This window comes from Procambarus clarkii, chromosome 32 (assembly GCF_040958095.1).
Source record: "Procambarus clarkii isolate CNS0578487 chromosome 32, FALCON_Pclarkii_2.0, whole genome shotgun sequence".
Lineage (NCBI taxonomy): Eukaryota > Metazoa > Arthropoda > Malacostraca > Decapoda > Cambaridae > Procambarus > Procambarus clarkii.
In genome coordinates, this window is record NC_091181.1 from 25,592,393 (window position 1) to 25,615,478 (window position 23,086).

General features: G+C 47.8%; 1 protein-coding gene across 1 annotated transcript in view; it reads right to left on the minus strand.

Moving 5' to 3' along the window:
- LOC138370481 (fap1 adhesin-like) overlaps positions 1 to 15,521 on the minus strand; it is a 19,483-nt gene extending 3,962 nt beyond the window's left edge. The window contains exon 1 of the mRNA XM_069334850.1: positions 15,142 to 15,521. Coding sequence (XP_069190951.1) covers positions 15,142 to 15,521 — 380 coding nt within the window. The remainder of the gene's footprint in view (positions 1 to 15,141) is intronic.
- Between the last annotated feature and the right edge of the window lie 7,565 nt (positions 15,522 to 23,086).

The window sequence follows — 23,086 nt, forward strand, 5'->3', positions numbered from 1 at the left end:
GAGGGAGGAGGAGGAGGAGGAGGAGGAGGTGGAGGAGCAGGAGGAGGAGGAGGAGGAGGAGGAGGAGGAGGAGGAGGAAGAGAGCATGATAGGGAAGAATAACAGTGTAGGTAAGATACAACAACTGAGAGGAACACTTGTACTCATCTATTTGTGCTTGCGGGGGTTGAGCTCTGGCTCTTTGGTCCCGCCTCTCAACCGTCAATCAACTGGTGTACAGATTCCTGAGCCTATTGGGCTCTATCATATCTACACTTGAAACTGTGTATGGAGTCAGCCTCCACCACATCACTTCCTAATGCATTCCATTTGTCAACCACTCTGACACTGAAAAAGTTCTTTCTAATATCTCTGTGGCTCATTTGGGCACTCAGTTTCCACCTGTGTCCCCTAGTGCGTGTGCCCCTTGTGTTAAATAGCCTGTCTTTATCTACCCTATCAATTTCTCTGAGAATCTTGTATGTGGGGATCATGTCCCCCCTAACTCTTCTTTCTTCCAGCGACGTGAGGTTTAATTCCCGTAGTCCTTCCTCGTAGCTCATACCTCTCAGCTCGGATACTTGTCTGGTGGCAAACCTTTGAATCTTTTCCAGTTTAGTCTTATGCTTGACTAGATATTGACTCTATGCTGGAGCTGCGTACTCTAGGATTGGTCTGACATATGTGGTACACAAAGTTCTGAATGATTCCTTACACAAGTTTCGAAATGCAGTTCTTTTGTTAGCCAACCTGGTATATGCCGCTGATGGTATCCTCTTGATATGGGCTGCAGGAGACAGGTCTGGCGTGATATCAACTCCCAAGTCTTTTTCTTTCTCTGACTCTGAAGTATTTCATCTCCCAAAATGATACCTTGTATCTGGCCTCCTGCTCCCTACCCCTATCTTCATTACATTACATTTGATTGGATTAAACCCTAATACTCATTTGTTCGACCATTCCTTCAGCTTGTCTAGGTCTTTTTGAAGCCTCAAGCTGTCCTCCTCTGTCTTAATTCTTCTCATAATTTTGGCGTCGTCAGCAAACATTGAGTGGAATGAATCTATACCTTCCGGGAGATAATTTACGTATATTAGAAACAGGATAATACCGAGTACAGAGCCCTGTGGGACTCCATTGGTGACTTCACGCCATTCTGAGGTCTCACCCCTCACCGTAACTCTCTGCTTCCTATTGCTTAGATACTCCCTTATCCACTGGAGCATCTTACCAGCTACACCTGCCTGTCTCTTCAGCTTATGTACCAGCCTCTTATGGGGGACTGTGTCAAAGGCTTTTCGACTGTCTAAGAAAATGCAGTCCGCCCATCCTTCTCTTTCTAGCTTAATCTTTGTCATCTGGTCATAGACTTCTGTTAAGCCAGTAAGGCAAGATTTACCCTCCCTGAACCCATGTTGGTGGGTTGTCACGAAGTTCCTTCTCTTCAGATGTGTTACTAGGTTTTCTCACGATCTTCTCCATCACCTTGCATGGTATACAAGTCAAGGACACTGGCTTGTAGTTCAGTGCCTCTTGTCTGTCACCCTTTTTGTATATTGGGACCACATTCGCCTTCAATATTTCTGGTAGGTCTCCCGTCTCCAGTGACCTACTATACACTATGGAGAGTGGCAAGCAAAGTGCCTCTGCACACTCTTTCAATACCCATGGTGATTCCGTCTGGGCCAACAGCCTTTCTTACATCCAGATCCAACAGGTGTCTCTTGACCTCATCTCTCGTAATTTCAAGCTCTTCCAAGGCCGCCTGGTTTACGTCCCTTTCTCCTAGCACAGTGACCTCACCTTGTTCTGTTGTGAAGACCTCTTGGAACCTCTTGTTGAGTTCATCACACACCTCTTTGTCATTCTCTGTATACCTGTCCTCGCCTGTTCTAAGTTTCACTACCTGTTCTTTCACTGTTGTTTTCCTTCTGATGTGACTGTGGAGTAGCTTTGGTTCGGTCTTGACTTTGCTTGCTAATACCATTGTCATAACTTTTCTCAGCTTCTCTTCTCACACTAACATACTCATTCCTGGTTCTCTGGTATCTCTCTCTACCTTCTGGTGTTCTGTTATTTCGGAAGTTCCTCCACGCCCTTTTGTTCAGTTCCTTTGCTTCCATACATGCCCTATTATACCATGGATTCTTCTTTTGTTTCTCGAATTTTTCCTTTCGGGCCGGGATGAACCTGTTTACAGCCTCCTGACACTTTTGGGTGACTCCAAAGAGTGTCACACTCTGAGGTCTGCGTCCTATAGTATATCTCTTAGGAAACTTATCATCATTTCATAATTCTACTTACAGTATGCCAGCCTCTTGTTCCCTAGTTCTTTTTCGGGGGGAGATACTTCCTAGCTCTACCAGGTACTCAAAGATCAATACACTATTATCACTCATTCCCAAAGGTGCTTCCATCTTGACTTCCCTTTATATCCCACTCATTTAGGATAAATATCAGATCAATCATGGCTGGTTGATCTTCCTCTCTCATTCTTGTCGGTTATTGATTTCGGCTTAGAAAGTTTTTTGTTGCCACGTCCAGCAGCTTAGCTCTCCATGTGTCTGGTCTTCCATGTGGGTCTCTGTTCTCCTAATCTATCTTCCCATGGTTGAAGTCTCCCATGATTAGTAGTCCAGATCTGTTCCTGCTAGCACCAGAAGCTGCTCTATTATATTGATGGTGGCCAAGTTGTTTCTATCATATTCCTGTCTGGGTCTTCTGTCATTTGGTGGGGGGTTATATATGACTACGAATATAATTTTTTGTCCAAGTTGCTATGGTGTAGGTGATGTATTGACACTATATTCTAGGTGGATGCTACCAGTCTACTGGAGCAGGAGAACACTGAGAGGTAAACCACAGCAGGAGAACACTGAGAGGTAAACCACAGCAGGAGAACATTGTGAGGTATACCAGAGCAGGAGAACACTGTGAGGTATACCACAGCAGGAGAAGACTGTGAGGTATACCACAGCAGGAGAACACTGTGAGGTATACCACAGCAGGAGAACACTGTGAGGTATACTACAGCAGGAGAACACTGTGAGGTATACCACAGCAGGAGAACACTGTGAGGTATACTACAGCAGGAGAACACTGTGAGGTATACCACAGCAGGAGAACACTGTGAGGTATACCACAGCAGGAGAACACTGTGAGGTATACCACAGCAGGAGAACACTGTGAGGTATACCACAGCAGGAGAACACTGTGAGGTATACTACAGCAGGAGAACACTGTGAGGTATACTACAGCAGGAGAACACTGTGAGGTATACTACAGCAGGAGAACACTGTGAGGTATACCACATCAGAACACTGGGAGGTATACCACAGGAGAACACTGGGAGGTATACCACATCAGGAGAACACTGGGAGGTATACCACAGCAGGAGAACACTGTGATGTATACCACAGCAGGAGAACACTGGGAGGTATACCACATCAGGAGAACACTGTGAGGTATACCACAGCAGGAGAACATTGTGAGGTATACCACAGCAGGAGAACACTGGGAGGTATACCACATCAGGAGAACATTGTGAGGTATACCACAGCAGGAGAACACTGTGAGGTATACTACAGCAGGAGAACACTGTGAGGTATACCACAGCAGGAGAACACTGTGAGGTATACTACAACAGGAGAACACTGTGAGGTATACCACAGCAGGAGGACACTGGGAGGTATACCACAGCAGGAGAACACTGTGAGGTAAACCACAGCAGGAGAACACTGGGAGGTATACCACAGCAGGAGAACACTATGAGGTATACCACAGCAGGAGAACACTGGGAGGTATACCACAGCAGGAGAACACTGTGAGGTATACCACAGCAGGAGAACACTGTGAGGTAAACCACAGCAGGAGAACACTGGGAGGTATACCACAGCAGGAGAACACTGGGAGGTATACCGCAGCAGCAGAACACTGGGAGGTATACCACAGCAAGGGAACACTGTGAGGTATACTACAGCAGGAGAACATTGTGAGGTATACCACAGCAGGAGAACACTGGGAGGTATACCACAGCAGGAGAACACTGGGAGGTATACTACAGCAGGAGAACATTGTGAGGTATACCACAGCAGGAGAACACTGGGAGGTATACCACAGCAAGGGAACACTGTGAGGTATACTACAGCAGGAGAACACTGGGAGGTATACCACTTCAGGAGAACACTGGGAGGTATACCACATCAGGAGAACACTGTGATGTATACCACAGCAGGAGAACACTGGGAGGAATACCACAGCAGGAGAACATTGTGAGGTATACTACAGCAGGAGAACACTGTGATGTATACCACAGCAGGAGAACACTGTGAGGTATACCACAGCAGCAGAACACTGTGAGGTATACCACAGCAGGAGAACACTGTGAGGTATACTACAGCAGGAGAACACTGTGAGGTATACCACAGCAGGAGAACACTGGGAGGTATACCACAGCAGGAGAACACTGTGAGGTAAACCACAGCAGGAGAACACTGTGAGGTATACCACAGCTGGAGAGCACTGTGAGGTATACTACAGCAGGAGAACACTGTGAGGTATACCACAGCAGGAGAACACTGGGAGGTATACTACAGCAGGAGAACACTGTGAGGTATACTACAGCAGGAGAACACTGTGAGGTATACTACAGCAGGAGAACACTGTGAGGTATACTACAGCAGGAGAACACTGGGAGGTATACTACAGCAGGAGAACACTGTGAGGTATACCACAGCAGGAGAACACTGTGAGGTATACCACAGCAGGAGAACACTGGGAGGTATACCACATCAGGAGAACACTGGGAGGTATACTACAGCAGGAGAACACTGAGGTATACCGCAGCAGGAGAACACTGAGGTATACCACAGCAGGAGAACACTGGGAGGTATACCACAGCAGGAGAACACTGTGAGGTATACCACAGCAGGAGAACACTGTGAGGTATACCACAGCAGGAGAACACTGTGAGGTATACCACAGCAGGAGAACACTGTGAGGTATACCACAGCAGGAGAACACTGTGAGGTATACCACAGCAGGAGGAAGGACGTGAGAGGGAAATAGGTTTAGAAAGAAGAGCAAAGGAGCAAGAAATATAATGAAACATGAAACATGAAACATCACCCTCCCTCTGTCTCTCTCTCTCTCTCTCTCTCTCTACTACCTCCTATCTATCCCTCCCTTCCTCTCCCTCCCTACTTATCCTTCCCTTCCATTCCCTACCTACTCGCTTCTCTCTCCATATCCTGCCCCTCTCTTTTTCTTCACCCTCACTTCCCCCTCCGTCCTCTCTCTCTCTCTCTCTCTCTCTCTCTCTCTCTCTCTCTCTCTCTCTCTCTCTCTCTCTCTCTCTCTCTCTCTCTCTCTCTCTCTCTCTCTCTCTCAGGTGTGGAGAAGGAAGCCCCACCTGGCGAGGCCTGGCCAGGGACCGCCCTTAATTAGAAGCCAACGGTGAAAGTACCCAGGGAACCGGCGCCCCTCAACCACACTCAGGTGTTGTGGTGGACGGTGTTGTGGTAGGTGGTGTTGTGGTGGGTGGTGTTGTGGAGGGTGGTGTTGTGGTGGGTGGTGTTGTGGAGGGTGGTGTTGTGGAGGGTGGTGTTGTGGTGGTGGTGTTGTGGCGTGTGGTGTTGTGGTGGGTGGTGTTGTGGAGGGTAGTGTTGTGGAGGGTGGTGTTGTGGTGGGTGGTGTTGTGGTGGGTGGTGTTGTGGTGGGTGGTGTTGTGGTGGGTGGTGTTGTGGTGGGTGGTGTTGTGGTGGGTGGTGTTGTGGAGGGTAGTGTTGTGGAGGGTGGTGTTGTGGTGGGTGGTGTTGTGGAGGGTAGTGTTGTGGAGGGTGGTGTTGTGGAGGGTAGTGTTGTGGAGGGTGGTGTTGTGGGTGGTGTTGTGGAGGGTAGTGTTGTGGAGGGTGGTGTTGTGGGTGGTGTTGTGGTGGGCGGTGTTGTGGAGGGTGGTGTTGTGGGTGGTGTTGTGGAGGGTAGTGTTGTGGAGGGTGGTGTTGTGGGTGGTGTTGTGGTGGGCGGTGTTGTGGAGGGTAGTGTTGTGGAGGGTGGTGTTGTGGAGGGTAGTGTTGTGGAGGGTGGTGTTGTGGGTGGTGTTGTGGTGGGTGGTGTTGTGATGGGTGGTGTTGTGGTAGGTGGTGTTGTGGTAGGTGGTGTTGTGGCGGGTGGTGTTGTGGTGGGTGGTGTTGTGGTGGGTGGTGTTGTGGAGGGTAGTGTTGTGATGGGTGGTGTTGTGATGGGTGGTGTTGTGGTGGGTGGTGTTGTGGTGGGCGGTGTTGTGATGGGTGGTGTTGTGGTGGGTGGTGTTGTGGTGGGTGGTGTTGTGGTGGGTGGTGTTGTGGTGGGCGGTGTTGTGATGGGTGGTGTTGTGGTGGGTGGTGTTGTGGTGGGTGGTGTTGTGGTGGGTGGTGTTGTGGTGGGCGGTGTTGTGGAGGGTAGTGTTGTGATGGGTGGTGTTGTGATGGGTGGTGTTGTGGTGGGTGGTGTTGTGGTGGGTGGTGTTGTGATGGGTGGTGTTGTGGTGGGTGGTGTTGTGGTGGGTGGTGTTGTGGTGGGCGGTGTTGTGGAGGGTAGTGTTGTGATGGGTGGTGTTGTGATGGGTGGTGTTGTGGCGGGTGGTGTTGTGGCGGGTGGTGTTGTGGAGGGTGGTGTTGTGGTGGGTGGTGTTGTGATGGGTGGTGTTGTGATGGGTGGTGTTGTGGTGGGTGGTGTTGTGGTGGGTGGTGTTGTGGTGGGCGGTGTTGTGGAGGGTAGTGTTGTGATGGGTGGTGTTGTGATGGGTGGTGTTGTGGCGGGTGGTGTTGTGGCGGGTGGTGTTGTGGGTGGTGTTGTGGTGGGTGGTGTTGTGGTGGGCGGTGTTGTGGTGGGTGGTGTTGTGGTGGGTGGTGTTGTGGAGGGTAGTGTTGTGATGGGTGGTGTTGTGATGGGTGGTGTTGTGGTGGGTGGTGTTGTGGTGGGCGGTGTTGTGATGGGTGGTGTTGTGGTGGGTGGTGTTGTGGTGGGTGGTGTTGTGGTGGGTGGTGTTGTGGTGGGTGGTGTTGTGGAGGGTGGTGTTGTGGTGGGTGGTGTTGTGGTGGGTGGTGTTGTGGTGGGTGGTGTTGTGGGTGGTGTTGTGGTGGGTGGTGTTGTGGGTGGTGTTGTGGTGGGTGGTGTTGTGGTGGGTGGTGTTGTGGTGGGTGGTGTTGTGGTGGTGGTGTTGTGGTGGGTGGTGTTGTGGTGGGTGGTGTTGTGGGTGGTGTTGTGGTGGGTGGTGTTGTGGTGGGTGGTGTTGTGGTGGGTGGTGTTGTGGGTGGTGTTGTGTTGTGGTGGGTGGTGTTGTGGTGGTGGTGTTGTGGTGGGTGGTGTTGTGGGTGGTGTTGTGTTGTGGTGGGTGGTGTTGTGGTGGGTGGTGTTGTGGGTGGTGTTGTGGGTGGTGTTGTGTTGTGGTGGGTGGTGTTGTGGTGGGTGGTGTTGTGGGTGGTGTTGTGGGTGGTGTTGTGTTGTGGTGGGTGGTGTTGTGGGCGGTGTTGTGGTGGGTGGTGTTGTGGGTGGTGTTGTGGTGGGTGGTGTTGTGGTGGGTGGTGTTGTGGTGGGTGGTGTTGTGGCCTCAGCCAACGGTGGCTGAGAGAGAGATGAGGAAGCGAGAATGATATGAAGAGGCATTTCGAAACAATTTTCTTCACATATAACGTCTCTTCAGTTCCATGTTGCTACTGGTGGCGTGACATGTCTCTCTGGGACCAGTCCGGTTGGTACTCCTTCACCATGGAGCTCTGTCATGTCTTATTGGTACTCCATCCCACGAAATCATGTTGGATGTCCAGAATGAAGCTGTTTGTCCCCTGATTGGTCAACAACAACGTTTAATAATGATGTTAGGATGATCAGGCATGATTTGTCTTTACAGAAACATTGCCTATTTAGATTTAGATTTAGAATGGTTTACATTCTAAATAATATACTCACCAGGTATCCCACTACTCCTATCTATATTTCGTATTTTACTACTATATGTATATCTATTATTGTGTCTATATTGACTTGGACATTGTCACGTGTCAGTGTCACGTGTCATTGTCACGTACATGGTCACGGAAACTGACACGGACATTGATACGTATAACATGGTCACGGACATTGTTACATGTCTATTATTTTCACTCCAACGTTTTTAATAATTAATTAAGAGAAATACCAAGATGAAAGTAGACTATAATTGTTGATAATGATACCTACAGTAAATAATGTTATCAACAGTAGATAATGTTATCAACAGTAGATAATGTTATCAACAGTAGATAATGTTATCAACAGTAGATAATGTTATCAACAGTAGATAATGTTATCAACAGTAGATAATGTTATCAACAGTAGATAATGTTATCAACAGTAGATAATGTTATCAACAGTAGAGACTGTTATCAACAGTAGATAATGTTATCTTTAGTAACACAGAAATCGCACTAACGTGATAGATATCAATGAGTGGTAGAGTGGTAGAATACGCGACTGACAACCCTGGGGTCGTAGGTTCGCGCCCCTCCCCCTCACAGCCCGCGTAGATTTTCTCGTGGTCTGCAGTAGATAATGTTATATGCAGTAGATACTGTTATCTACAGTAGATAACGGGTAATTATCTTCTCTTCCTCCTAAAGACCAACTAGGTCCTCATATAATATCACCCCCCCCCCCCAACTACCTAACTACTCACTGTGTTCGAGCACAGATAACTCAGTAGTTATAGTTATGCCTATCAAATGGTTATCTTTGATTATAATTAACTTGAGGTAGATACTGTTAACTGGGACTCCGGAGATATTCAAGTGGTACTCCAGTGAAGTCGGAGTGTGTCGCTGTTGTCGATACTCCTATGAATACCTCATTCAGGAATTATTCCTATATATATTTTTTTGTCACTAAGGATCTCAATATATATTTATTTTGTTCGCTCAGCGAGCTACAGAGTTGTGTGGATTATGTGTGGAAAATTGTTATATTTACGAGTGAAGGTCTTTTGTCAGGTCAAACAGTGTGTATATGATATAAATGATCCTCTATAATTTCTCTTTCAATTGTTATAGAAAATGTGTAAGATTTTTCTTTGAAATTTCTACGATTTTTATTGAATTAAAACTACAACAATATTTGTATATTAGACCTGTGTGTGTATATATATATATATATATATATATATATATATATATATATATATATATATATATTACTCTGCAATTACTTCCATTCTTACCTTCAATACCCATTGTTTCGTGTTCTGGCTTGTGTTGAAAGTTTGTTTTCACCTCACCCAAATGCAGGTATAAAAAATCGAAGATATTTAAGCTCTATATATATATATATATGTCGTATCTAGTAGCCAGAACGCACTCCTCAGCCTACTATGCAAGGCCCGATTTGCCTAATAAGCCAAGTTTTCATGAATTAATTGTTTTTCGACTACCTAACCTACCTAACCAAACCTAACCTAACGTTTTCGGCTACTTAACCTAACCTAACCTATGAAGATAGGTTAGGTTAGGTTAGGTAGGGTTGGTTAGGTTCGGTCATATATCTACGTTAATTTTAACTCCAATAAAAAAAAATTGACCTCATACATAATGAAATGAGTAGCTTTATCATTTCGTAAGAAAAAAATTTGTGAAAATATATTAATTCAGGAAAACTTGGCTTATTAGGCAAATCGGGCCATGCATAGTAGGCTGAGAAGTGCGTTCTGGCTACTAGGTACGACATATATATATATATATATATATATATATATAATTTATAGTGTTATGTATACAAATGTATACTTAGTGTTTATATATACATATATACAAAATACGTATTTTGTTCATTATACGTGTTTCTTCCATAGATTTTATGCTGCATTTTCAATTAAATTTATGAATTATTGAAGAGCTCAGAGAACAGTATTCCAGATTTATCTCTCAATTTTATTATTTGGAAATAAATTAAATTATGGAAATTAATTTAAACTAAATAAAAAGTGATAACAGGTAATAAAGAATATTCATCCATTCCTAAAACATTTGCAATGTTTTACAAAACATTTACAATGTTTTACAAAACATTTACAATGTTTTACAAAACATTTACTGATCCCCAACTCTCTTGAAATTATATATTTATTGAAAAAAACTTCAGGCATTTTAATTTTGATAATTGTATTAAGTTCTTGTTAATAAAATTGTATTATGTTCTTGTTAATACAATTGTATTATGTTCTTGTTAATACAATTGTATTATGTTCTTGTTAATACAATTGTATTATGTTCTTGTTAATACAATTGTATTATGTTCTTGTTAATACAATTGTATTATGTTCTTGTTAATACAATTGTATTATGTTCTTGTTAATACAATTGTATTATGTTCTTGTTAATACAATTGTATTAAATTCTTGTTGTTAGTTAATTTACAAAAATGGATTAGTTATATGTATTTTTAATACTTTTGTTGGGGGTTTTCTGACCTTTAGTCACAAGATAACAGAATTTTACCGTAATTACAAGTCAGATTGTTATCTAAAAAGGGCTTTTCACCAGGGTGATTTGGTATCCTGGTGATTGGTGATTGGTTGTTGGATCAACGGCTACTGGTTTCATACCTCTGGTTTGTTTTCTGAGACCTTCTCCCCCCCCCCACAACCATTTCAGTCTTTCCCAGTCACCCCAAGTCTGCTACCTTAGTCTTTTCCAGTCTTTCTGAATCTGCTACTTCAGTCTTCCACGTGTTTTTCCTAGGGGGATAAACGGGGTCAGTCTTGGATACGCCCTGGAGCCGTTCGCGTCTGGACAGGTGTGAGTCTAGCTGTATTGGACAGATGTGAGTCCAGCTGTATTGGACAGCTGTGAGTCCAGCTGTATTAGACAGCTGTGAGTCCAGCTGTATTAGACAGGTGTACGTTATGATAAACAGACCACAGTATTGCCTCACAAGCTCAGCATCAGACCTAAATGAGATCCAAATTTGACGTATTTTCGCCAAAGAAGAATTTTTCCACCACAATCCGCAAACGCTTCTTGTGTGGAAATTGCGAATATATATGATAACGAGACCCTGGCGAAGTTGTGATAGCCAAAGTATATCCCGCGGTGGAGGTACAGGAGAGGAACCCCTAATGGCTAGTTCATGAAATATACCGGAATGTAATTGCAACGAACCGAGACTGATCTCTCATTGATGGAGATGCTAGCGGCATAACTTGTGATCAGACGGTCCACAGAGAGAGAGAGAGAGAGGGAGAGAGAGAGGGAGAAAGAGAGAGAGATGGAGAGAGAGAGAGAGAGAGAAAGAGGGAGAGGAGGATAGCAAGAGCAGAATAAAGCAAAGGAACGGAAAGAGCTGTACAAAAAAGACAAAGAAATATTATGTGGGATTGTACTTTTGCCCGAGCGTCGACACCGGCGGGTCCCGGGTAGCGGGTCCTGTCACACTTGACTGATGGAGAGCGATTGGGCTTTGGAGGGTGAGGGAGGGAGGGAGGGAGGGAGGAAGGACAGAGAGGAGGGGAGGGACAGTTGGTAAAAGGGAAGTGAAGGAAAAGGAATGTGGAAGAGCGAAGGTTAGAATAGAAAAAGATGCGAGGATTTGAGAGAGATGACTGGAAAGGGACGCGAATGAGAATGTATGGAAAGATAAAACAACAATTGGGAAAGGAAAAAAAAAGAGAGACTTATTGAGATAAAAAGTTAAAAGTTTTGAGGAAGGAAAATGAAACATTCTGAGAAAGGAAATTGCAACATTTTGAGAAAATAAAATAAAAAACATTTTGAGGATAAAATAAAATCGTTTTGAGGAAGGAAAATAAAATTTTTGTGGAGGGAAAATGTAAGCTTTTTAGTAAGAAAAAGAACACATTTTGAGGACGAAAGTGAATCGGCTTACAACTTGAAGGCTCATACAGAATACAATAATAAATTCACATAATGGGGCATAAGCTGCTCTTGTCACAAGATTCAAGTGAGTTATTTGGATAGCAAAACGTTTATTGTATTATACAATAAGGATTGAATGATATTCCTGTTGTATTTAAGTTTTTAGTTTGGCAAGATGTAAGCAAAAATCAGGAATAGGAAAGAGAGGCGAGAGTAGCAGGATCAACGGAGGAGAAAAGTGGGAAGAGAAAGAGAGAATGAAAAGGAGGAGTGGGGGGGGGGTGAGAATAAAAAGGAACAAGAGACAGAGCAGAGTGCGGGAGAAATGGAGAGTGAGAGACACGGAGAGACGGAAGGAGACAGAGAGGAAGATTAACTGAAAGAGAGAAAGAGAGAGAGAGAGAGAGAGAGAGAGAGAGAGAGAGAGAGAGAGAGAGAGAGAGAGAGAGGGGGGGGGGGGGGGAGAAAGAGGAAGAGAGAGAGAGAGGTGAAGAAGCTGGAACCCGTCCAGAATCATAACAAGGGCTGGACCTCTTCTCTCTGCTGGACCTCTTCTCTCTGCTGGACCTCTTCTCTCTGCTGGACCTCTTCTCTCTGCTGGACCTCTTCTCTCTGCTGGACCTCTTCTCTCTGCTGGACCTCTTCTCTCTGCTGGACCTCTGACGATATTACTGCCTCACTATTTTGAATGACCCATGTATTCACCTAGTTGGGCTTGCGGGGGTTGAGCTCTGCTCTTTCGGCCCGCCTCTCAACCAATCAACTGTTACTAACTAATAACTATTTTTTTTCTCTCTCACACACACACACACACCCAGGAAGCAGCCCGTAACAGCTATCTAACTCCCAGGTACCTATTTACTGCTAGGTAACAAGGGCATCAGGGTGAAAGAAACTCTACCCATTGTTCCTCGCCGGCGCCGGGAATCGAACCCATGCCACAGGATTACGTGGACAGCGTGCTATCCACTTAGCCACCAACGTGTGTATGTGTGTGTGTTTTAGGGGGTTTCACACGGAAGTGTAAACTGTTCCACCAGCACGAGTGTAAACTGTTCCACCAGCACGAGTATAAACTGTTCCCCCAGCAAGTGTAAACTGTTCCACCAGCACGAGTGTAAACTGTTCCACCAGCACGAGTGTAAACTGTTCCACCAGCAAGAATGTAAACTGTTCCACCAGCAAGTGTAAACTGTTCCACCAGCACGTATAAACTGTTCCACCAGCAAGAATATAAACTGTTCCACCAGAAAGTGTAAACTGTTCCACCAGCACGTATAAACTGTTCCCCCAGCAAGAATGTAAACTGTTCCACCAGCACGAGTAAACTGTTCCCCCAGCACGAGTAAACTGTTCCCCCAGCACGAGTGTAAACTGTTCCACCTGGCTGTGTGCCACAGTGACACAGATCAAGCAGTGGAAGTCAAAGACAGAGAAAGCGATATGAACAAAAGCTTTGCAACAGTGTTGATGCGGTCTTTGTTGCCTCAGCTTGAGGCTGTGAAGCCTTGAGCCTTGTAAGCTGCTTAACCGTAAGCTTGGAGGTCGACGCCGCTGGAATCACACCATGCTGATGCTGGAAGCTGTGGCTGGAAGCTGTATACTGATGCTGGAAGCTGTGGCTGGAAGCTGTATACTGATGCTGGAAGCTGAGGCTGGAAGCTGTATACTGATGCTGGAAGCTGTGGCTGGAAGCTGTATACTGATGCTGGAAGCTGCACTCTGTGGCTGGAAGCTGTACACTGTTGCTGGAAGCTGCACTCTGTGGCTGGAAGCTGTACACTGTTGCTGGAAGCTGCACTCTGTGGCTGGAAGCTGTACACTGTTGCTGGAAGCTGCACACTGTGGCTGGAAGCCGTATACTGATGCTGGAAGCTGTACTCTGTGGCTGGAAGCCGTATACTGATGCTGGAAGCTGTACTCTGTGGCTGGAAGCCGTATACTGATGCTGGAAGCTGTACTCTGTGGCTGGAAGCTGTATACTGATGCTGGAAGCTGTACTCTGTGGCTGGAAGCTGTACACTGTGACTGGAAGCTGTACTCTGTGGTTGAAAGCTGTACACTGTGGCTGGAAGCTGTACACTGTGGCTGGAAGCTGTACACTGTGGCTGGAAGCTGTACACTGTGGCTGGAAGCTGCACACTGTGGCTGGAAGCTGTACACTGTGGCTGGAAGCTGTACACTGTGGCTGGAAGCTGTACACCGTGGCTGGAAGCTGTACACTGTGGCTGGAAGCTGTACACTGTGGCTGGAAGCTGAACACTGTGGCTGGAAGCTGTACACTGTGGCTGGAAGCTGAACACTGTGGCTGGAAGCTGTACACTGTGGCTGGAAGCTGTACACTGTGGCTGGAAGCTGTTCACTGTGGCTGGAAGCTGTACACTGTGGCTGGAAGCTGAACACTGTGGCTGGAAGCTGTACACTGTGGCTGGAAGCTGTACACTGTGGCTGGAAGCTGTACACTGTGGCTGGAAGCTGTACACTGTGGCTGGAAGCTGTACACTGTGGCTGGAAGCTGTACACTGTGGCTGGAAGCTGAACACTGTGGCTGGAAGCTGTACACTGTGGCTGGAAGCTGCACACTGTGGCTGGAAGCTGTACACTGTGGCTGGAAGCTGTATACTGATGCTGGAAGCTGAACACTGTGGCTGGAAGCTGTACACTGTGGCTGGAAGCTGTTCACTGTTGCTGTGAGGTTGTGATGAGGCAGCTGGAGGTTGTGATGAGGCAGCTGGAGGTTGTGATGAGGCAGCTGGAGGTTGTGATGACGCCGGAGGAGGTTATAACGTAGAACGGCGTAAATCAGACGTACAAATGGTACAAATTACTTTGTTAAACTTTTATCCTGAAGTTGCAACCATTTGCAACAATTCTAAAATAACACGTCTTAAAATTATTTGTATTCATAGATTGAGGACAGAACTCGCAAACCCACAATAAGTTCACCCAAACGTAACCCCCAAAAACCCAACCGTAACCCCAAAAAACCCAAACGTAACTCAAAAAAACCCAAACGTAACTCAAAAAAACCCAAACGTAACTCAAAAAACAACAACTCACCCGTTAAAACTCACATCGTTGGACGAAACGTCTATTGCAATAGATCGTATGTTGACGTCTATGACGTCCTTTTCATGCAATAATGTGCAATACTCACTTGAGTTGAGTATTGGATAAGATAGGACGCCAATTAAGGTTCTCTGAATGTCCTATATCTTGTTATCTATTACGACCAAAAGGGGAGGTTATGAGAAGAAAGAGCTAAGGCAGTTTGTCTACATACCACATGCCTACATACTCCATGCCTACATACTCCATGCCTACATACTCCATGCCTACATACTCCATGTCTACATACTCCATGCCTACATACTCCATGCCTACATACTCCATGCCTACATACTCCATGCCTACATACTCCATGTCTACATACTCCATGCCTACATACTCCATGCCTACATACTCCATGCCTACATACTCCATGTCTACATACTCCATGCCTACATACTCCATGCCTACATACTCCATGCCTACATACTCCATGCCTACATACTCCATGCCTACATACTCCATGCCTACATACTCCATGTCTACATACTCCATGCCTACATACTCCATGCCTACATACTCCATGCCTACATACTCCATGCCTACATACTCCATGCCTACATATCACATGTGTGCACAGTACATGTGTGCACAGTACATGTCTGCATAGCACATGAGGACAAGGAGAAGGGTTATGAGGACAGACTAGAGGAGTGCTGCACAACCGCTTCTGAGAGTCGGGGGATCGAACACTGATCTCCAAGAAGCTGAGATAGTCGATGAACAGACCAATTCAAGTGGTTTTAAGCAGCTGTATCTAAAGGTGAGACTAGAAAAGCAAGTAAATGAAATGATAACAAATAAAGCAAATAAAGTTTATCTTTACCTATTGTATTTTTTGAGTAATTTTCCAGTGTGAAAAAGAAGTTAAAAATCTCAGAAACGTCTGCACCAGCCAGGAGTCAAGATCACACTACACGCCTGGACCAGCCAGGAGTCAAGATCACACTACACGCCTGGACCAGCCAGGAGTCAAGATCACACTACACGCCTGGACCAGCCAGGAGTCAAGATCACACTACACGCCTGGACCAGCCAGGAGTCAAGATCACACTACACGCCTGGACCAGCCAGGAGTCAAGATCACACTACACGTCTGGACCAGCCAGGAGTCAAGATCGCACTACACGCCTGGACCAGCCAGGAGTCAAGATCACACTACACGCCTGGACCAGCCAGGAGTCAAGATCACACTACACGCCTGGACCAGCCAGGAGTCAAGATCACACTACACGCCTGGACCAGCCAGGAGTCAAGATCACACTACACGTCTGGACCAGCCAGGAGTCAAGATCACACTACACGCCTGGACCAGCCAGGAGTCAAGATCACACTACACGCCTGCACCAGCCAGGAGTCAAGATCACACTACACGCCTGGACCAGCCAGGAGTCAAGATCACACTACACGCCTGGACCAGCCAGGAGTCAAGATCACACTACACACCTGGACCAGCCAGGAGTCAAGATCACACTACACGTCTGGACCAGCCAGGAGTCAAGATCACACTACACGCCTGGACCAGCCAGGAGTCAAGATCACACTACACGCCTGGACCAGCCAGGAGTCAAGATCACACTACACGCCTGGACCAGCCAGGAGTCAAGATCACACTACACGCCTGGACCAGCCAGGAGTCAAGATCACACTACACGCCTGGACCAGCCAGGAGTCAAGATCACACTACACGCCTGTACCAGCCAGGAGTCAAGATCACACTACACGCCTGGACCAGCCAGGAGTCAAGATCACACTACACGCCTGGACCAGCCAGGAGTCAAGATCACACTACACGCCTGAACCAGCCAGGAGTCAAGATCACACTACACGCCTGGACCAGCCAGGAATCAAGATCACACTACACGCTTGGACCAGCCAGGAGTCAAGATCACACTAACACACCTGGACCAGCCAGGAGTCAAGATCACACTAACACACCTGGACCAGCCAGGAGTCAAGATCACACTACACGCCTGGACCAGCCAGGAGTCAAGATCACACTACACGCCTGGACCAGCCAGGAGTCAAGATCACACTACACGCCTGGACCAGCCAGGAGTCAAGATCACACTACACGCCTGGACCAGCCAGGAGTCAAGATCACACTACACGCCTGGACTAGCCAGGAGTCAAGATCACACTACACGCCTGGACTAGCCAGGAGTCAAGATCACACTACACGCCTGGACCAGCCAGGAGTCAAGATCACACTACACGCCTGGACCAGCCAGGAGTCAAGATCACACTACACGCCTGGACCAGCCAGGAGTCAAGATCACACTACACGCCTGGACCAGCCAGGAGTCAAGATCACACTAACACGCCTGGACCAGCCAGGAGTCAAGATCACACTGCACGCCTGGACCAGCCAGGAGTCAAGATCACACTACACGCCTGGACCAGCCAGGAGTCAAGATCACACTACACGCCTGGACCAGCCAGGAGTCAAGATCACACTAACACGCCTGGACCAGCCAGGAGTCAAGATCACACTAACACACCTGGACCAGCCAGGAGTCAAGATCACACTAACACACCTGGACCAGCCAGGAGTCAAGATCACACTACACGTCTGGACCAGCCAGGAGTCAAGATCACACTACACGTCTGGACCAGCCAGGAGTCAAGATCACACTACACGCTAGGACCAGCCAGGAGTCAAGATCACACTACACGTCTGGACCAGCCAGGAGTCAAGATCACACTACACGTCTGGACCAGCCAGGAGTCAAGATCACACTACACGCCTGGACCAGCCAGGAGTCAAGATCACACTACACGCCTGGGCCAGCCAGGAGTCAAGATCACACTACACGCCTGGACCAGCCAGGAATCAAGATCACACTACACGCTTGGACCAGCCAGGAGTCAAGATCACACTAACACACCTGGACCAGCCAGGAGTCAAGATCACACTAACACACCTGGACCAGCCAGGAGTCAAGATCACACTACACGCCAGGACCAGCCAGGAGTCAAGATCACACTACACGTCTGGACCAGCCAGGAGTCAAGATCACACTACACACCTGGACCAGCCAGGAGTCAAGATCACACTACACGTCTGGACCAGCCAGGAGTCAAGATCACACTACACGCCTGGACCAGCCAGGAGTCAAGATCACACTACACGCCTAGACCAGCCAGGAGTCAAGATCACACTACACGCCTGGACCAGCCAGGAGTCAAGATCACACTACACGCCTGGACCAGCCAGGAGTCAAGATCACACTACACGCCTGGACCAGCCAGGAGTCAAGATCACACTACACGCCTGGACCAGCCAGGAGTCAAGATCACACTACACGCCTGGACCAGCCAGGAGTCAAGATCACACTACACGCCTGGACCAGCCAGGAGTCAAGATCACACTACACGCCTGGACCAGCCAGGAGTCAAGATCACACTACACGCCTGGACCAGCCAGGAGTCAAGATCACACTACACGCCTGAACCAGCCAGGAGTCAAGATCACACTACACGCCTGGACCAGCCAGGAATCAAGATCACACTACACGCTTGGACCAGCCAGGAGTCAAGATCACACTAACACACCTGGACCAGCCAGGAGTCAAGATCACACTAACACACCTGGACCAGCCAGGAGTCAAGATCACACTACACGCCTGGACCAGCCAGGAGTCAAGATCACACTACACGCCTGGACCAGCCAGGAGTCAAGATCACACTACACGCCTGGACCAGCCAGGAGTCAAGATCACACTACACGCCTGGACCAGCCAGGAGTCAAGATCACACTACACGCCTGGACTAGCCAGGAGTCAAGATCACACTACACGCCTGGACTAGCCAGGAGTCAAGATCACACTACACGCCTGGACCAGCCAGGAGTCAAGATCACACTACACGCCTGGACCAGCCAGGAGTCAAGATCACACTACACGCCTGGACCAGCCAGGAGTCAAGATCACACTACACGCCTGGACCAGCCAGGAGTCAAGATCACACTAACACGCCTGGACCAGCCAGGAGTCAAGATCACACTGCACGCCTGGACCAGCCAGGAGTCAAGATCACACTACACGCCTGGACCAGCCAGGAGTCAAGATCACACTACACGCCTGGACCAGCCAGGAGTCAAGATCACACTAACACGCCTGGACCAGCCAGGAGTCAAGATCACACTAACACACCTGGACCAGCCAGGAGTCAAGATCACACTAACACACCTGGACCAGCCAGGAGTCAAGATCACACTACACGTCTGGACCAGCCAGGAGTCAAGATCACACTACACGTCTGGACCAGCCAGGAGTCAAGATCACACTACACGCTAGGACCAGCCAGGAGTCAAGATCACACTACACGTCTGGACCAGCCAGGAGTCAAGATCACACTACACGTCTGGACCAGCCAGGAGTCAAGATCACACTACACGCCTGGACCAGCCAGGAGTCAAGATCACACTACACGCCTGGGCCAGCCAGGAGTCAAGATCACACTACACGCCTGGACCAGCCAGGAATCAAGATCACACTACACGCTTGGACCAGCCAGGAGTCAAGATCACACTAACACACCTGGACCAGCCAGGAGTCAAGATCACACTAACACACCTGGACCAGCCAGGAGTCAAGATCACACTACACGCCAGGACCAGCCAGGAGTCAAGATCACACTACACGTCTGGACCAGCCAGGAGTCAAGATCACACTACACGTCTGGACCAGCCAGGAGTCAAGATCACACTACACGCCTGGACCAGCCAGGAGTCAAGATCACACTACACGCCTGGGCCAGCCAGGAGTCAAGATCACACTACACGCCTGGACCAGCCAGGAATCAAGATCACACTACACGCTTGGACCAGCCAGGAGTCAAGATCACACTAACACACCTGGACCAGCCAGGAGTCAAGATCACACTAACACACCTGGACCAGCCAGGAGTCAAGATCATACTACACGCCTGGACCAGCTAGGAGTCAAAATCACACTAACACACCTGGACCAGCCAGGAGTCAAGATCACACTACACGCCTGGACCAGCCAGGAGTCAAGATCACACTACACGCCTGGACCAGCCAGGAGTCAAGATCACACTACACGCCTGGACCAGCCAGGAGTCTAGATCACACTAACACATCTGGACCAGCCAGGAGTCAAGATCACACTAGGACCAGCCAGGAGTCAAGATCACACTAACACACCTGGACCAGCCAGGAGTCAAGATCACACTAACACACCTGGACCAGTCAGGAGTCAAGATCACACTAACACACCTGGACCAGCCAGGAGTCAAGATCACACTAACACACCTGGACCAGCCAGGAGTCAAGATCACACTAACACACCTGGACCAGCCAAGATCACACTAACACACCTGGACCAGTGAAGATCACACTAACACACCTGGACCAGCCAAGATCACACTAACACACCTGGACCAGCCAAGATCACACTAACACACCTGGACCAGCCAAGATCACACTAACACACCTGGACCAGCCAAGATCACACTAACACACCTGGACCAGCCAGGAGCCAAGATCACGCCAACACACCTGGACCAGCCAAGATCACACTAACACACCTGGACCAGCCAAGATCACACTAACACACCTGGACCAGCCAGGAGCCAAGATCACACCAACACACCTGGACCAGCCAAGATCACACTAACACACCTGGGCCAGCCAAGATCACACTAACACACCTGGACCAGCCAGGAGCCAAGATCACACCAACACACCTGGACCAGCCAAGATCACACTAACACACCTGGGCCAGCCAAGATCACACTAACACACCTGGACCAGCCAGGAGCCAAGATCACACCAACACACCTGGACCAGCCAAGATCACACTAACACACCTGGACCAGACATTAACTAAACCCACACACCATATATATTATATTATAATATAAAACACTAAATTCTGATACAAAAATAACATTTAGCTCAAGCTGCCGTAAAAGGTTTGATACAAAGGGTTGGTGAGCGACCATCAGGCAGATGATACATGGCTGAAAGAAAGGTGATGGCAATATTGCTTTCAACCTCAGAAGAGAGATGTTGCAATGTGCAATAATGTGATTCTCTAGGGGAAAAAAGTGAGCAGTATTTTTAAGTGATTCTAAGAGCAATACTCACTGCTCTCAGACTAAGTGCTTCCTTACATTCCTGTGATTCATCTGTGTTTCTAGCTTCCACTCCCCGTGTGTGGGTGGGTGTGGGTGTGTGTGTGTGTGTGTGTGGGTGTGTGTGTGTGTGGGTGTGTGTGTGTGTGGGTGTGTGTGTGTGTGTGTGTGTGTGTGTACTCACCTATTTGTACTCACCTATTTGTGCTTGCAGGATCGAGCATTGACTCTTGGATCCCGCCTTTCTAGCTATCGGTTGTTTACAGCAATGACTCCTGTCCCATTTCCCTATCATACCTAGTTTTAAAAGTATGAATAGTATTTGCTTCCACAACCTGTTCCCCAAGTGCATTCCATTTTTCTACTACTCTCACGCTAAAAGAAAACTTCCTAACATCTCTGTGACTCATCTGAGTTTCCAGTTTCCACCCATGTCCCCTCGTTCTGTTATTATAACGTGTGAACATTTCATCTATTTCCACTTTGTCAATTCCCCTGAGTATTTTATATGTCCCTATCATATCTCCTTTCTCCCTTCTTTTCTCTAGTGTCGTAAGGTTCAGTTCCTTCAGCCGCTCTTCATATCCCATCCCTCGTAACTCTGGGACAAGCCTCGTCGCAAACCTCTGAACCTTCTCCAGTTTCTTTATGTGTTTCTTCAGGTGGGGGCTCCATGATGGCGCGGCATACTCTAAGACGGGTCTCACGTAGGCAGTGTAAAGCGCCCTAAAAGCCTCCTCATTTAGGTTTCTGAATGAAGTTCTAATTTTCGCCAGTGTAGAGTACGCTGCTGTCGTTATCCTATTTATATGTGCCTCAGGAGTTAGATTAGGTGTCACATCCACTCCCAGGTCTCTTTCTCGAATCGTTACAGGTAGGCTGTTCCCCTTCATTGTGTACTGTCCCTTTGGTCTCCTGTCACCTGATCCCATTTCCATAACTTTACATTTACTGGTGTTAAACTCCAGTAGCCATTTCCCTGACCATCTCTGCAGCCTGTTTAAGTCCTCTTGGAGGATCCTACAATCCTCGTCTGTCACAACTCTTCTCATTAATTTTGCGTCATCCGCAAACATTGACATGTATGATTCCACTCCTGTAAACATATCATTTACGTAAATTAGAAAGAGGATTGGTCCCAGCACCGATCCTTGAGGTACTCCACTTGTTACTGTTCGCCAGTCCGACTTTTCGCCCCTTACCATTACCCTCTGGCTCCTTCCTGTTAGGTAGTTCTTCACCCATACTAGGGCCTTTCCGCTTACTCCTGCCTGCCTCTCAAGTTTGTATAGCAGTCTCATGTGCGGTACCGTATCAAAGGCCTTTTGGCAGTCAAGAAATATGCAGTGTGCCCAGCCTTCTCTGTCCTGCCTTATCCTTGTTACTTTATCATAGAATTCTAAAAGGTTTGTTAGGCATGATTTCCCTGTCCAGAACCCATGTTGTGTGTGTGTGTGTGTGTGTGTGTGTGTGTGTGTGGGTGTGTGGGTGTGTGGGTGTGTGTGGGTGTGGGTGTGTGTGGGTGTGTGTGTGTGTGGGTGTGTGTGTGGGTGTGTGTGTGTGTGTGTGTGTGTGTGTGTGTGTGTGTGTGTGTGTGTGTGTGTGTGTGTGTGTGTGCGCGCGCGCGCGTGCGTGTAAAACATACACGACTGCTTCCGCTGAAAGAGGGATACGTTCCACACAATTGGGCAGGAATAACAGGGCCGCCAGCCACACTAATTACGGGTTTAAACCAGTGGGTCTTGTAGGTTACACATGCCCGTCAAGTCCCACCTGTTGGGTGGAAGGGAGGAGGAATTAAGGGAACGCGTCAGTGAGGCGACGACTACTTGAAGACGACGACCAGGAGACGACGACCTTGGAGACAACGACCAGAATGCATACGACCAGACGGACTCCTCCATGTTTATTTCAACTGATGTGAATATACAGTATATTTATACCTATTAGCCACCGTCTTTACCCAACGAAGAGCCCTGAGTCACCCATTCTCCCCCTCTCACTCACCCCTCTTCCAT